The sequence below is a fragment of the Eptesicus fuscus genome, chromosome 13 (assembly GCF_027574615.1).
Source record: "Eptesicus fuscus isolate TK198812 chromosome 13, DD_ASM_mEF_20220401, whole genome shotgun sequence".
NCBI classification, from domain to species: domain Eukaryota; kingdom Metazoa; phylum Chordata; class Mammalia; order Chiroptera; family Vespertilionidae; genus Eptesicus; species Eptesicus fuscus.
In genome coordinates, this window is record NC_072485.1 from 38,016,001 (window position 1) to 38,030,387 (window position 14,387).

The window sequence follows — 14,387 nt, forward strand, 5'->3', positions numbered from 1 at the left end:
CAGAGCAGCCTCGCTGGGTCTCCTGCCTCCAATCCCTCCGCCCACACTCAGGACCTGCTTTCCAAGGCACGTCTGCCCACAGCCCTCCCGTGCCTTCCATGGCTCCCGCTGCCCTCGGAATGAAGTCCACGTGCCTCGTGTTGGCAACAGGCCACCACCATCCAGACCTGTCAAGTCTCAGTCATGCCTCTTGCCTCACCCCACACACTGTACCCCCTCTTCACCTAGCTTAACTGCTCCTCCTCCTCCAGGGCCCCCTCCCTGACGAGTGCTTCCCCGTTCACAGCACTGGCCGCCAGGCTGGCCCCTGTTCTGTCTGTGTCCCCAGCACCCAGGGCCTGGCACCAAGGAGCAGGCAAGAAAGAGGCCTGAGAGCAGAGGTCCTCAAACTTTTTAAACAGGGGCCAGTTCACTGTCCCTCGGAGAGAAGGAGGGGAGTCGGAGAGTGCGGCGCACATTCCACACATGCGCACTGCGGGCCCGGGACGAGTTGGCTGCTAAGCAGGACAGGCAGCGGCAGCAAAAACACCCGGCGGGCCGGATAAATGTCCTCGGCGGGCCGCATGTGGCCCGCAGGCTGTAGTTTGAGGACCCCTGCCTGAGAGGAACTAAAGCGCCTGCTCAAACACAGCATGGAGAGGGGCCCGGAGGTGCAGTCAGACTCAGCCTCCTCAAACATAAAACTGGTTGAGGGGAGGACAGCGTGAAGTTCTGGGTGCCTGGGAGGAGGGGGCAGGAAGAGGGGCGGGGGGGGGGCAGCTATGAGGCCCAGGTGACATGACGCGGGCGGGGCCTCATCCCCAAGCCCCTCAGCGCTCCTCCCCCCCCCCCCCCCCCCCCCCCCCCCCCCGCTCTCCTCCAGCTCCCCTTCCCGCCTGGAGGCCAGGCGCCCGCCCTACCTTCACAAACTTCTCAGAGGGGGCGAAGCAGCCCACACAGAGAGACATGAGGATCCAGCCCCGGGCGTAGCTGCTCTTGGAGGGGTTGTGGGTGAGCTGCTTGCTGATCTGGCAGTAGATCTCATCCCTGGCAGGCGGGGAGGCAGGAAGGGAGACGGCTCAGAGGGAACGTCCCACCCACAGCAGGTGGAACACCCAGGCCTCCCTCTGCTCCTTGACCAAGACCATCCACGGAGAGGCGGAGTGGGGCCAGGTGAGGACGGCCGGGCCGGGCCCTGGGGAAGAGGGTCTGCTCTGGGGAAGTCTCCGCCCTCTCTGGACCTCAGTTTTCCTTTGGGTGAAGTTGAGCTCGCGTGCGCCATCACCCCCCCCCCCCGCCCCCGCACACACACACACACACACACACACACACAAAGCCCTGCTGTCCTCCCAGCCAGCATACAAGGTGCATGGGATCAGCTCTCCTGCCCAACTGTCCTGTGAGTTCTCAGAAAAGGCCCGTTCCCCTCCACTGACCCAGCTGAGCTGATTCCTTCATCGCTCCTGGGGACGCCTCCATCATCCCGCTCCTCCCCCAACCCCCAGGGACCTGAGGTGAGCCTCCCGGGCCTGGGTGGGATGGAGGCACTGCCAGGCCTGAGCTGGCAGGGATGCGGTGAAAGCAGAAGGTGCATGTCAGGGCATGGAAACAACAGCTACCGCTTACTGAGAGCCTCCGGGGTACAGCCTTCCTGAGATTGATCTGCGCCCAAGCCTCTGAGGCAGCTCCACTTATTACCCTACCCCCCCCCCCTTTTACAGAGGGAGAAACTGAGGCTTTCAGAGAGGAACTAACTACCGCGGCCACGTGGCCAGCAGGCAGCAGGCTAACCCCAGGCCTGTTGGCTAAGGTGACAGAGCCACAGCTCAGCCACAGCGGCCTTCCCAGCCACACCCAGCGCGGCCGCCCCAGCAGCCGCCCTCCCTGCACCCTGCCCTCGGGCGCTGACCGGAGCGCTGGACGCAGGATGCCGTTGCCGATGACGAAGTGCAGCTTCTCCAGGTTGGAGGTGGGCCGGTCCTCCAGCATGCTGTTGCCCTGCACCGTGGACTCCCCGTCGTGCAGCCTCTTGGTCACCTGGGCCACAGGGAGGGGACAGGGCTTGACCTGGGCCGGGAGGAGTGAGGGACCCTGCCTCCTGCCTGAGTCTGCCCGCTCCCCTCGCCCCCAAGAGCAGAATCCTGGGCGTGGCCCGAAGAGCTGGCTCCACCAGTCAGGCCCCCATCCTGCCCACCCCACCCCATGCAGAACAGACGCTGGGTCCGTGACCAGCCCCCCAGGCCGGGAGCACTGGCCTGCTGGCACCCACTTCTGGGGTTAAGGCTCCTCTGCAGCCTCCCTGACACCCCCCCCCCCCGATCCCCTACCAATCAGGACAGGGATCTGCTCCTCCAACTCTTGGCAGGACCCCTCTCTCTCCAGGGCTCCCACACAACACCCAGAGCATCTCCCAGTTCCGAGTCCCAGTCACCATCACCTGTCACCAACGCCCTGGCCCCTCTGTGGGAGCCATGCCCAGCCTGGGTTCTTCTCACAGCCCAGAGCACCAGCCCTGCACCCTGCCCAGCTGAGGGGTGGGTGAGAGCTGAGCAGTGAGAATGTGCCCTCCAGACGGAGGGGGTGTGGGGGTTCCTCAGAGCTACTGAGCACCCACAGTTGTCACCTTGCACTGGCCCTCCCAGGAACCCACAGAGTGGGTGTCTCAGATACCCAGGGGCAAAGGGGGGATTTGGATCTAGGGCTCCAGGATTGTGAGGCTGGATCTGGGCCTCAGATGGGGAACAGGACAAGGACGGAGGCAAAGGCAGCGTGGAAGCCCCGAGGAGGAGCCTGATGGCCGTAGAGGGGTCCCACGAGGCTTCCTGGAGGAGGTCACCCCCCGGCAGAGAGGAGGAAGGGGGGATTTTAGTGAGAAGCACTGGTGTGTGCAGAGGCAGGGGCACGGGGGAGCCAGGCCTGCGCTGTAAACGCCTGGGTTTGTGTCCGGCTGCCCTCCCAGGCTGAACAACCTGGAGCACAGGGCAGCGAGGGGCCTCAGACAAGGCAAGGTGACTAAACCTATGAGCTCAGCTGAATCAATAGCGTTGGTGCCCCGTGGCACTCATCCCACAGCAAGGTCCTGAGAGCAAACGCTGTGGCGGGCATGTCCTCCCTCACCGGCTGCCTCCCCAGCCTTCAGGTCCCCTCGTCTGGGAAGCCCTCCCTGACCTGGCCCAGCCTGACCTCACTGCCCTCTCCCCGTCTCCCCGATCACCCCCTACGCTGTCCTGCCGCCTGCCATCCCAGCGCCCTGAGGACAGCAGCATCGACTCCTGCTCCCATCCCAGCGGGGCCCTAAGGCAGCCCGGGTCTGCGCTAACCTCCTCTGTCAGCTTCGACTTCTTCTTCAGGGTCAAGTGCACCAGCTTGTGCCTCATGCTGCTCTTCTTCTGCCCCTCGGGTAGCTGGGCCTGCAGGACAACGGGGGTCGGGGGTCAGGGGTCAGGGTCAAGCGAGTGGGCCAAAGTAATGACCAGCGCAGCTGACCATGGGGCTGTGGCTGGAGGAGTGTCACCTCCACACGAATGCTTATGAAGCAAACCCCACGCTGACACCTCCACCCTCAGCCCCAAACGGCCCCTACCACCGCCAGATGGGAAACTGAGGCTGGGAAAGTGTAGTGACCCGCCCAGCGGCCCTCGGTGAGTCTCCATGGCGCCAGGCCTGACTGTGAAGGCCGGCTGCTCTGCCACGTGGCCTCACTCACTCGTGGCCAACGCCTGACAGCTTACAAAACACTCAGACACTTGTTCCCAGGTAGACAGAGGAGAGCGTGGGTCCGGGAGGTGAGGCAGAGGCGAATGTTAGGACCCTCCTCTGCTGAGGACCCTGAGGTAGGGAGACCGGTCAGCCCTGCCCACTGGCGGGGAGGGACATCGCCTGGAGGGCCCCGGGCCTCACCTCGCCCTCGCCCTGCAGCGCCTGCAGCTCCCTCTTGTACGTCTTCTTGCCGAGGGTCTCATAAATCTTGGTCATCACGGGGATCTTCTCGCTGCCGTCACTCATGGCCGTGTGGTACTTGGGCTCGGGGAGGTCCCCCATGAACCGGAGGATGGTGATCCACACGGCCAGGGCCGCCTGGGGGAGAGCCGCGGAGTCAGAGAGCCCAGTGCAGGGTATCGCCTCAGCCAGCAGCGTCCCCGGGGGCCGGGGAGGGGCTGGAGGAGCCCACAGGGGGCCCCTGTGCTGAGGGCATTCGGATGTTCCCAGGATCTTGCCCAGGAGGCCTGGCCCCAGGTTGGCAGCGGGTAAAGTCAGCCCTGGTCCCCGCCCACCAGGGACCTGCTCTCGGCACCCACCCACGGCGCCAGCCCTCACCAGCTGGTCACCCTCATCATCGTGGTACAGCAGCGGCTGCTTGAGTGGCCGCCGGGTGTAGGTGTGCGTGGTTGTGCCCTGGAAGTAGGTGGCAGAGAACTTGGCGAACTTGTACTCGGAGAGGTCCTCCTCGTCCTCGTCGGGCAGGGGCAGCGCCGCGTCCAGGTCCTCCTCCACCATCTCCCTCCGCCCGCGCTCCAGGTCCTGAGGAGATGAGAGGGTCCCTGCTGTGGGGGCGGACTCAGCGGGCTGCAGCCCCCGGCCTGCCCTGGGGGGTGTCCTGTGCCATCCCTTTCACGACTTAGAACCTGGCCCTGAGTGGGGAGCTCATGGGGAGACCTCAATGCACGAATGGATACAAGCTTGTGAGTGGCCCCGGAGAGGGCCAGTGCCTGAGCTGACATGGCAGGCTGGCGGCCGGACAGGGCCTGGGACCGATGGCCCCCAACCCGGTCATCGCTGCTGCCCTCTGCCCAGAGGGGACCAGGTGGTCTTCAACGCAGGGGGGCGCAGTCACCCCACGGAGGCCTGTCGCCAGCCCGTCCCCAGGCTCGCACCTCAAAGCCACTGGGGGCCTGGCCCTCCTGGCCTGGCAGGCCGCCCGAAGTCCCCAGGAAGCCGAACATCTTGTCCACCATGTCTGAGTGATTGACGGGCTCGTGGCGGGCCCTCTCCATCTGCTCCAGGAGCTCCTTCTTCCGCCGGGCCTCCTCCTTCTCCTTCAGCTCCCGCTCGGCGTCCTCGCGGGCCAGCTGGGCCAGGCGCTCCTGGGGGGTGGGGGTGATGCAGAGGAGACAGCTTCCGAGAACAAGCCCTCCCCGGGGAGCCCCAGGGCCCCTGCAACACCCAGGCCACAGTCCCGTCACCCCCCTGGGCCTCCTGACCACCGGGAGGGACCGGCCTCGGGCTTCCCCACCCCCGGGCCTCGCTCCCATCAGCCCTCCGAGCCTGTGCAGACCGATGCCCAGACAGTAAGGCCACCTGCCTCCAGGGCTCAGCTGGAACACCTCCCACAGGAAGCCTGCTCAGGCCTCCCCAGCTGGAGGGGACCACACCACCCAAAACCCCATGGCGGTGGCTCAAAGCTTTAGACCAGCGCCGTCCCACAGGAAGCCATGGGAGCCATGCATGGAGCGGCTGCACTTAAAACTGCCTCAGGAAACACGTGAAATCAATCTCAATCATATCTTTTATTTAACCCAATCTTTCCAAAATACCATCCCAACATGTAATTAATATTTTAAAAATAGTACCGAGATCGTTTATAGCCCTATTTCCCCCTCACTGCCTTCAAAACCCCGTGTGTATTTTATGCTCAGGTGCTGTGTCATTTCAAAAGCTCAGTCACCACACGTGGCTGGTGGCCCATGCTGGGTGCTCTGACCCCGGCTCGGGCTTCGACCGAGGTGCTGTCTCCCAGCGAGAAAAGGAGCTCCTGAGGGCAGGGACCCGCGCACCCCGGAGCCACGGCCCTCCCGCCTCCGTCCTGGGCCAGGACGCACCCAGAGCCCACGCGAAGAAGGGAGCGAAGGACAGAGCTGGACAGCCCGGGTCCGGGGAAGGCCGACGGCCAGCGCATGGACAGCCAAGCGCTGGGACCGCCCCCGCTCACCTGATGCTTGCGCTCGGCCTCCTCCTTGGCCTTCTTGGCGCTCATCTCCTTCCGCAGCTTCTCCTCCTCCGCCAGCCGCATCTTCTCGGCCTCCAGACGCCGCCGGTACTGAGGGAGGGGAGAGCCCCGCGCTGCTGGCCCCGTGCTCCCGCCAGCTCTCCGCCCCACCTCACCTGACTGAGCTCTGGGCCTGGGAGCCACTTTGCCAAATCATTTGGCAGATGGGGAAACGGAGGCATCTGGGAAATTCCCCAGGTCACACGACTGGGGGGCTGGGGAGTAGGTTTGACACCACTGATCCCCAAACCAGACCAGGTTCACCGGCACCTCCCAAAGATCTACCCGTGGCTGGGAGGAGGAACACGGGGGTCTGGTCTCAGTGCTGTCGCTCCTCAGGGGAGCCCCAGCCCTAGGTCTCAGCCAACGAGTGGGGGAGATGTGTCCCCGTGCGGTGGAGCAGGGCCCCTCACAGGGTGGGACTGCTCACCTCGGCCCTGAGGCGCCGGTGCAGCCTGCGGGCGATCATGCCCCGGGCGTAGGCCTGCACGGTGAGCACGGCCCAGAGGCGGTGGCGGAAGGCCTTGCGCACCAGGTAGGCCCGGCAGCGGGCCTGGAACTGGATGATGCGCCGGCGGGCCAGGCGGTACCGCTGGTGCAGCTTCCTGGAGCGGTGCAGGGCCTGCAGCCGCAGGAAGCCCAGCCGCATCTGCAAGGACAGCCCGGCTCAGAGCCCTGGTCCCCGGACGGCCCTGCCCTGGGCCCCTCTCCCACTGCACGCCCCAAAGCAACACCCCGACCTCCCGGGACTACGGCTCCCAGAGGGCTCTGCCTCCTCGCAGGCGGAGTGTCCCAGCAGCGCCCTTCACTGCCCATCCTCAGACCAGGAGCTGCTCTCCTTCCTGTCTGCCCCCAGCCCAACCTCAGGCTGCAGCCCAGTTGCTCCCCTGAGGCCAGTGGGACCCACCTGCTCGGGCCCCCTCGGAGGTCTCTAATGACCTAGTGCTCACGCTCATTGAAACATTCCAGAAGAAAAGCCTAAACATCGCTGACCAGATGGGAAAAGGCACCAGAACCAGACTTGGACTTCGGGCTGGAGAAATGGTCGGGGCAGCTGGGGCAGTGGCAGGAGGCCAGGTGTCTAGGGCACAGGCTCATCCTGCTGCCGGGCAGGTTCAAAGGCCTTGTGGGGCCAGGAGCAGCCCCCTTGGGGAGGCTCACCAGCTCATAGTTCCTCCTGCAGTTGTGGCCCCGCCAGTGCCTCTGGATCAGGGTGGCAGCGTTCTTCAGCTTCAGGAAGTTGGACCTGAAACAGCAGGAGATCCTCAAAGCAGAGACGTGGTGCCCAGAGGCAGCAGGGTGCAGGTGGGGTTTGGAATCAGGACAGCAGGGCTAGTCCCAGCTCTGTGTCTCCTGAATACATGACCTGGGGCAACAGGGTATCACCTCTCTGCCTCAACTTCCTCATCTGTGAAGTGGGTAGAATGATACCTGCCCTGCCTGCTCACAGGCTTGTCACATGAACCCAATAAGGAGATTTTCCAAATGTGTTTATTGAATAAATAAATAAATGTATGAATAATAAGTAATTAATATTAAAGATTAGAATATTTGAACAGTGTGACCATCACTGTTCAAATATTCTAATCAAATTTCCCCATTTTATAGATGAGAAAACTGAGACTCAATGAGGTTGGACTAGAGTCCGCATTGTCTGACTGAGTGAGCGCAATGCTGTTCCCCTGCACACTCTAGATGGCTTCTCCAGGATGACAGTCACCTATGACCCGATGGAGGACAAAGAGACCACACATCAAACAGGTGTCTGCTGAATGTAGAAATAAATAAATGAGGAGTGAAAAATTAATACGGCCATGTGTGAGTGAGCCAGCACGCCAATGCCTAGAGCCGTGGTCGGCAAACTGCGACCCGCGAGCCACATGCGGCTCTTTGGCCCCTGGAGGGTGGCTCTGCCACAAAATACCACGGCCTGGGCGAGTCTATTTTGAAGAAGTGGCGTTAGAAGAAGTTTAAGTTTAAAAAATTTGGCTCTCAAAAGAAATTTCAATCGTTGTACTGTTGATAATTTGGCTCTGCTGACTAATGAGTTTGCCGACCACTGGCCTAGAGGCACACGTGAGCAAGTGAGTAACTGAGGAAGGAAACAGATGGGTGGGCAGACATTAGATGAACAGACAGGTGGGTGGGTGGATGGATGGATGGATGGAGAGGAGGGAGTGACCAGATGAATTGCAAAAGGGGCAGGCTGTGGGATTTTTGTGAAGCCTGAATCACGCTCCAGAGTCAGTCCTGCTGGTTTGTGAACTGTCACAGCTATTCATGTCCCTTATTTGGAATAAGGAACACACTTTGTAGTTTATAAAATTTGTAATTTATAAAATCTCAAATTTCCTCTTTGAGAAATTTCATCAGGCATTTGAGACCACAGAGTGTCCAAATGTGTGTGCCCCCTGAATCCACATGTGTGTGCCTGTGTAAATCATGTGTCTGTGTGTTCACCCATGTGGTATGCATGTGTGTGCACATGGGTGTGCATGCTTATTTTTAGTGCTCCAGTTAGAGGAAAAGAGGTGAGCAAAGTGTGTGTGGGGGGGGCGGGGGGAGGCTCTCATGGGGAGGAGCTGGTCCCGGCACGTACCTGTCTTTGAATCCCCGGATGACCTTCTGGAGGAGGATGACTCTGTCGGTAATGGCCTTGTCCCGCTCCACCTCCAGCAGCATGTCATGGTGGTCCTGGGGGGCAGAGCTCCTGAGCAGAGGCCCCCCATGAATCCAAGTGAAGGCCCTCTCTTCCTTCTCTTGGATTCCAGGCCCGGGGCTTGGCTGGGCCGCCCAGGCTCCCAGCCCTGCTCTGCTCCGTGGGGCAGCCTCTCAGCCACAGGACAGAGAGGGGTGCTTGTGGCTGTCTCCCAGAGCTCTGGGTGGGACAAATGGAGCAGGAGGAGCCCAATTTGACTGGGTGGAGTCAGAGGGTGCAATGGGCACACACAGCGGCTTCATCCCTATGGCCTTTTCTGCCCAAGCCGTGCCTTCCCAGATGTCTCTGTCACATCAGCCTCTGACCTGGGCCAAGCCACCCTCTAGGATCTTGGCAGCAGCCTCCTAACCAGTCTCCTGGCCTCTGTCGCTCCCCTTGGCCCTCCCTAAGCAGAGGCCCTCCTAAAACAACTGTCAGGTGATCCTACAGTGATGCCTGTGACTCTCAGGGACAAGCCTGGTTTCCCCTGGCACTCAGGCCCTGCCAAGTTCTCCAGGCCTGACCCCTCCTCACCCCACACCCAACCTTCCCTCTGGTTAGACAAAATCTCATCATTCACTCAATGCCTTTAAAATGAACGTCTCCATGGCCAGCACCGTGCTAGGGGCTGGAGTGGGTCCTCAAGGAGCCAGGCACACAGGGCCCTGTGCTGGGTCTCTGTCGGGGAGCCACATCCACCAGGTAATCACAGACCACATCTCTTGTGGCGAGAGCTCAGCACAGAGGAGCTGCTCGGCCATGCCTTTCTGAATGAATGAATGAGAAGTGGATTCTGAGACTGGAAACCACTTCTGGTTTCTGAAGAGCCCAGAGCAGTGAGTCTGGGGACAGTGATGGTCCTCAGAGCTGCCTGGCACTCCCTCCCTTACCTACATGGCCGGGCATCGGACCAACCCTGGCTGGAAGCCCAGGGCCTGACCTCGGGCATCTCACTTCTTCTCTCCGAGCCTCTGAAATGGGCACAATGATCCTACCTCACTGGCTGCTGTGACGACTAAATAAGATCATGGATGAAAAGCCCCATGGAGTCGGGGCAGTTGTGGGATGCAGGGCACGGTGCACACATTTTTCCGACGAGGAAATGAAGGCTCGGGGGGATGAAGGGACGGGCCGTGGCCCCGCAGCCAGGAAGGAATTGCACTGGAGCCCGGGGCTCCCTCCAGCTCCTTCCTTCCCTCCGCCCAGATGTCCTGCCCAGCCCAGGCCGCACCCGGCACCAGAGGAAGGAGCCTGCCCTGTCACCCCGGACAGCCAGAAAGCGAACGCAACGGAAATGGAAATGAGGAAGCCGGCGCGCCGGGAGCGCACACTGTCCCCGCCACCCCCAACACCCAGCAAGCTCTGCTCCAAGGCCAGGACGCCCCACGACGTAGCTTCCTGCTCCCAGCCCTGCCCCCTCCCCAACCGCGGGCCCTGGTGCCTGCCCAGGCTGCGGTGGGAGCCAGAGAGCTCCAGGTTTGTGCTCAGGGAGGTGGGAACTAGGGACTCTAGTGAGTGAGGGGGTGGCACCCAGCAGAGCCTGGGGTGAGCCCTGCCTGGCAGGCAACCACAGGAGAGACCTAAAGATACACTCGAGAAATCCCCCCGGGCACATCCCCTTTCATGGGGAAATGAGGCTCAGCGAGGGCCAGGGGCTGCCCAGAGGCCCAGGGAAGACAGCCGCCCGGTCAGCATTGAACCCATGAGCCCACTTTGGTCTTCTATTTTCCCACCAGGGTCAGTGCCCTGACCCCAAGCCCAGGTCACAGCTGGGCTCGATACCAGTTGCCCCGCCCCTACCAAGAAGGCGTCATTTCCCGCCCACACGCCCACGCGCCCTATCACGGACAGCAGGATGGGGGATGCACAGCCCTGACCCCATCTGAGGCCAGCTTCTCCAAAGAGGCCCCCTCGCGCCCGTTCCCACCACGACAGGAGGCCACAGCCCCCAAGGCCGTCCGGCTCGGAGCCTTTCTCACCTTCAGGAAGATCTTGGTTTTGCCAATCTGCCAGTCGTCGTGCGTGCCCAGCACAGCCTCAGCCATGCGCTGGCAGGTCCCCCGAAGGTCATCCTGGGGAGAGGGGCGCACCAGGGAATGGACAGCGGGAAAGGCCACCTCTGTGCTCCTCCCAAGGCTGGGAGGCAGGGCTCCTGCTCCAGCTCTGCCCCAACTCACTGTGTGACCCACGCTGGCCCTGCCTTCTCTGACCCCCACTTTTCTCCTTAGCTCGGCAGGCGACTGCGGGATCCGCTCCCACATCTGCCTGGCTAGAGTGGCTCAGTGGCTGAGCGTCGACCCATGAACCCAGACGTCGCCGGTTCGATTCCCGGTCAGGGCACATGCCAGGGTTGTGGGGCATGCAGGAGGCAGTCGATCAATGATTCTTTCTCATCATTGATGTTTCTATCCCTCACTCCCTCTCCCTTTCTCTCTCTAAAAAAATAAATAAAATCAATAAAAAACATATTTAAAAAACCAACAACACCCTCTCACCCACTTGGTAGCCCTGGTCTCACCCATGACGCCCACCTGTGAAGTCCACGCCCACCAAGCTTGGCCATCGAAGCCCTCGTGCACTCCACGACCCGACCCCCGTTTTCCCAGCCGCGCCTCAGGTGGCAAAGCGGACGTCACGCCCAGCACCGTCTCAGGGAGAAAAGGGGCCCCTGCCCAGCCCAGAGCTGGGCCTCCCCTCCTGCCACCTGTGCCCCGGCTCCGCACCTGCTTGTAGGCCGGCTTCACGCCGGGCAGCAGCACTCGGTACCGCTCCACGAACTCCACGAAGCTGTAGCGGATGGGGTAGCCGGCTCGGCGGATGCGAATGGTCTCCATCATCCCGGAGTACCGCAGCTGGCGCACGCACAGGTGCCGGTCGAACAGCTGCCCAGAGCCAAGGGCGTCAGTGCCGGCGGCTCCTGTGGGGAGGCCAGCCCTGCTCCGCGTGTCCCCAGCCCCAGACACAGGCCCGGAGAGGCCAAGGCCACCCCGCAGGTGAGGAGCAAAGGTGGGACTGAACCTGGGTCTGCCGTTCAAACCCACATGGCGGCAAGAAATGAGATCCTCACGGGGGCGAGCTGGGGCTCGGGGGCACAGAGGAGAGATGGCTTAGTTCCCCCGGGACATCCGGAGGGGCTGCATGGAGGAGGCGGCCTCTGCTCCAACCCTGGAGAACACCGGAGGGGCAGGGCGAGCCTGTGCGAAGGAGTGGAAGCCTGAAAGGGCAGGACGTGTCGGGGGACTTCACAGGGACTGTGGTTGTGCAGGTGCGGGGTGCCTGGCACAATCCCAGGGGTTGCCCTTCATATCACGGCCATTGCAGATTGGTCGTTATTTAGACCACTTTCTGGCTGCTGACAGTACAGTGCCTTAAGAAAGACATACTTTTGTCTAATTGGCACCAAGTTGTTTCTGTGACGGCAGCCGGCAGGGCCGGCCTGGGGCTCCTGGCGGGGCTGAGAAGGCCCTCAGGGGCCTGGCTGGGGGGCAGCCGCAGCGAGCGGTTAGGTGTGCGTGTGACACTCCTGTCGCTCCCTGCAGTGGAGGGGCCTGGGCAGGGAGGCGGGGGCAGGAGGGCAGAGGGCAGTGAGAATGTCCTGCCGTCAAGGTCCAGGCCACAGATGCTGAGGTCGAGGCCCAGAGAAGGGTCCCTGGGCATCTGAGAGCAGGAGAGATGGTACCCAGCTGCCTGGCAGGGCCCTGGCCTCATTCCTCCTGCTTTAGGTGGGGAGCTCGCACCCCGGCAGACCTGGCCCTGAGCCCCAGGGGGACCGGTCAGCGCACTCCTCCGGGGAATGTGTCCAGGCAGGGGGCAGGGCCAGCACGCGTGCGGACGGCTGGCTTCCTTCCGCCACCTGTTTCCTCTCCCTCCAGGCACTTTCCCTGGCCCGGTGATGGCCCCCCACCTTCTGCCCCTCCACCCCCACCCCAGCCTCTAGGAGGAGCTTGAGGTGAACAACACATCCAGAGCCCCAGGGCGACAGGGGCGCCCAGTGAGGATTTGGGCTCTGCAGCCACAAGCCCCTTCGCCTGCCTCCCTGAGCCTCAGTCCCACATCACCCAGTCCCCACCCTGCCCCCCACAGCCCAGCCCCTCCACCGCTCCCCCCCCCCCAGGCTGGCTCCAGGCTGGCCCCCGCCAGGGCCGCTCACCATGGGCTTCTTGAACTCGTTGGGCTTGATGCAGCGCACGAAGAAGGGCTGGCAGGCACCCAGGGTGCGCATCAGCAGCTCCAGCGACCGCTTGAACTGGCTGCTGAGCGTGGGCGAGCGCTTCCTGGTCTCCGCGCCCTGGGGGACGGACCAGAGCGATGGGAGGGGCTGACCTGGGTCCCGCCAGCACTCCGGGAAGGGAAGGGAAGGGAAGGGAAGGGAAGGGAAGGGAAGGGAAGGGAAGGGAAGGGAAGGGAAGGGAAGGGAAGGGAAGGGAAGGGAAGGGAAGGGAAGGGGCGGTGGGAGGTCAGCGGGCTCAGGGCCGATGGGAGGACAGCCCAGCGAAGCAGGCTGCCCGGGCGCTTGGGGTTTCCCTGTGACCTGTCTGGTCTGAGCTGGAGCTCGTGCCCCCTCCAGGGAGCCTGCTGGGACCTGAGCCAGGAAGAGCCCGGGTGTGCTGGAGGATTCTAGGCAAGGCACAGCCCCCTCTGTCTCCAGGCTCCCTCTCCAGGAATGAAGTGAGCGGCCCAACGTGCTCCCTCCGAGCACGGGTAAGGGGCGGGGTCGTTCCCAGAGACAGGTTAGGGGACCTACACTCAAACCCTGGCCCCAGCACCTCCTGTGTGACCTTGAGCAGGTCACTAAACGGCGCTGAGCCTCCCTCTCTATCAGGCTGACAGGCTGCGAAGGGAGTGGGCACAGTGAACGTGAACAGCAGCCTGGGAACCTGGGATGGGCGGAGAGGGGGTGGGGGGTGCCGCCTGTGCCTCCCCTTCCTGTGGGATGAGCGGTTCAGCAGCTGGCTGGCCACGCGGGCCTGGGTCAGCCTCCTAAGAAGACACACAGCTGGCCTCCCACTGCCCGAGGCCCACGGCTCTGGGCTCCACCAGCCAGTCTCTCTGGGGAGCCCACCAGGGACCCCTGCACCTCCCTGCCCTGGTGGAGCCCCTCTCAGAATATGGTGAAACGGTGGGGTGGGGAGGGGTGGGGTGGGGAGGCCGGACAGCAAACAAACAGGAAGCGGACCGTCTCAGACTGATACCCAGACACCGGCCGTAGAACCCAGATTCTAGTCCAAAGCATTTTGATGTTATTGTTTTGCTGGCAACTTCTGTTGGGTGAGGATTTCTTATGAATGAATTTGATTATCATTGTAAGGTTTTATGCTACACACGAGACATAAATTTAGCTGATCTCCTGTAGCGCCCCAAACCAGGGGTGCAGATGCAGACGTGTGAGGTGTGGGTGGGAGGCAGAGGCGTTGAACCCATAGAACGTGAGCCCCAGACTGAAACGAACCTGCTGAGAAACAGCCAACACTTGCTGGTCTGAAATGTGCAGTGTTTTCCGTTTTCGTTTTATTTGGAGCATATCCTAAGGTTTGCCAAGGGAAGCTGGGAGTGTTTGCAGGGGGGTGGGTGAATGTCAGGCTGGCTGCCCCCCAACCCTGCCCCAGCAGCGGCACTGGGACGGGGAGCTGTCCAGGTTGGGCTGTGCCCAGCCTGTGTGGGAGCCCCTGCCAGAAGCACACACAGCACAGACACAGACACTCATACACAGCGCGCACAGACAGA

At 62.3% G+C, this 14,387-nt stretch overlaps 1 protein-coding gene across 3 annotated transcripts in view; it reads right to left on the reverse strand.

The window, feature by feature from the left end:
- Positions 1-14,387, reverse strand: part of MYO7A (myosin VIIA) — a 65,782-nt gene that overhangs the window by 22,826 nt on the left and 28,569 nt on the right. For all 3 annotated transcript variants that reach the window (XM_054724769.1, XM_008150002.3, XM_054724768.1), the window contains exons 14-26: positions 12,814-12,951; positions 11,387-11,545; positions 10,643-10,735; positions 8,565-8,659; positions 7,127-7,211; positions 6,396-6,614; positions 5,909-6,016; positions 4,854-5,063; positions 4,297-4,500; positions 3,880-4,056; positions 3,300-3,389; positions 1,889-2,016; positions 900-1,026 (exon numbers count right to left, since the gene is read on the reverse strand). In XM_054724769.1, the coding sequence (XP_054580744.1) occupies positions 900-1,026; positions 1,889-2,016; positions 3,300-3,389; positions 3,880-4,056; positions 4,297-4,500; positions 4,854-5,063; positions 5,909-6,016; positions 6,396-6,614; positions 7,127-7,211; positions 8,565-8,659; positions 10,643-10,735; positions 11,387-11,545; positions 12,814-12,951 (1,833 nt within the window). The remainder of the gene's footprint in view (positions 1-899; positions 1,027-1,888; positions 2,017-3,299; positions 3,390-3,879; positions 4,057-4,296; positions 4,501-4,853; positions 5,064-5,908; positions 6,017-6,395; positions 6,615-7,126; positions 7,212-8,564; positions 8,660-10,642; positions 10,736-11,386; positions 11,546-12,813; positions 12,952-14,387) is intronic.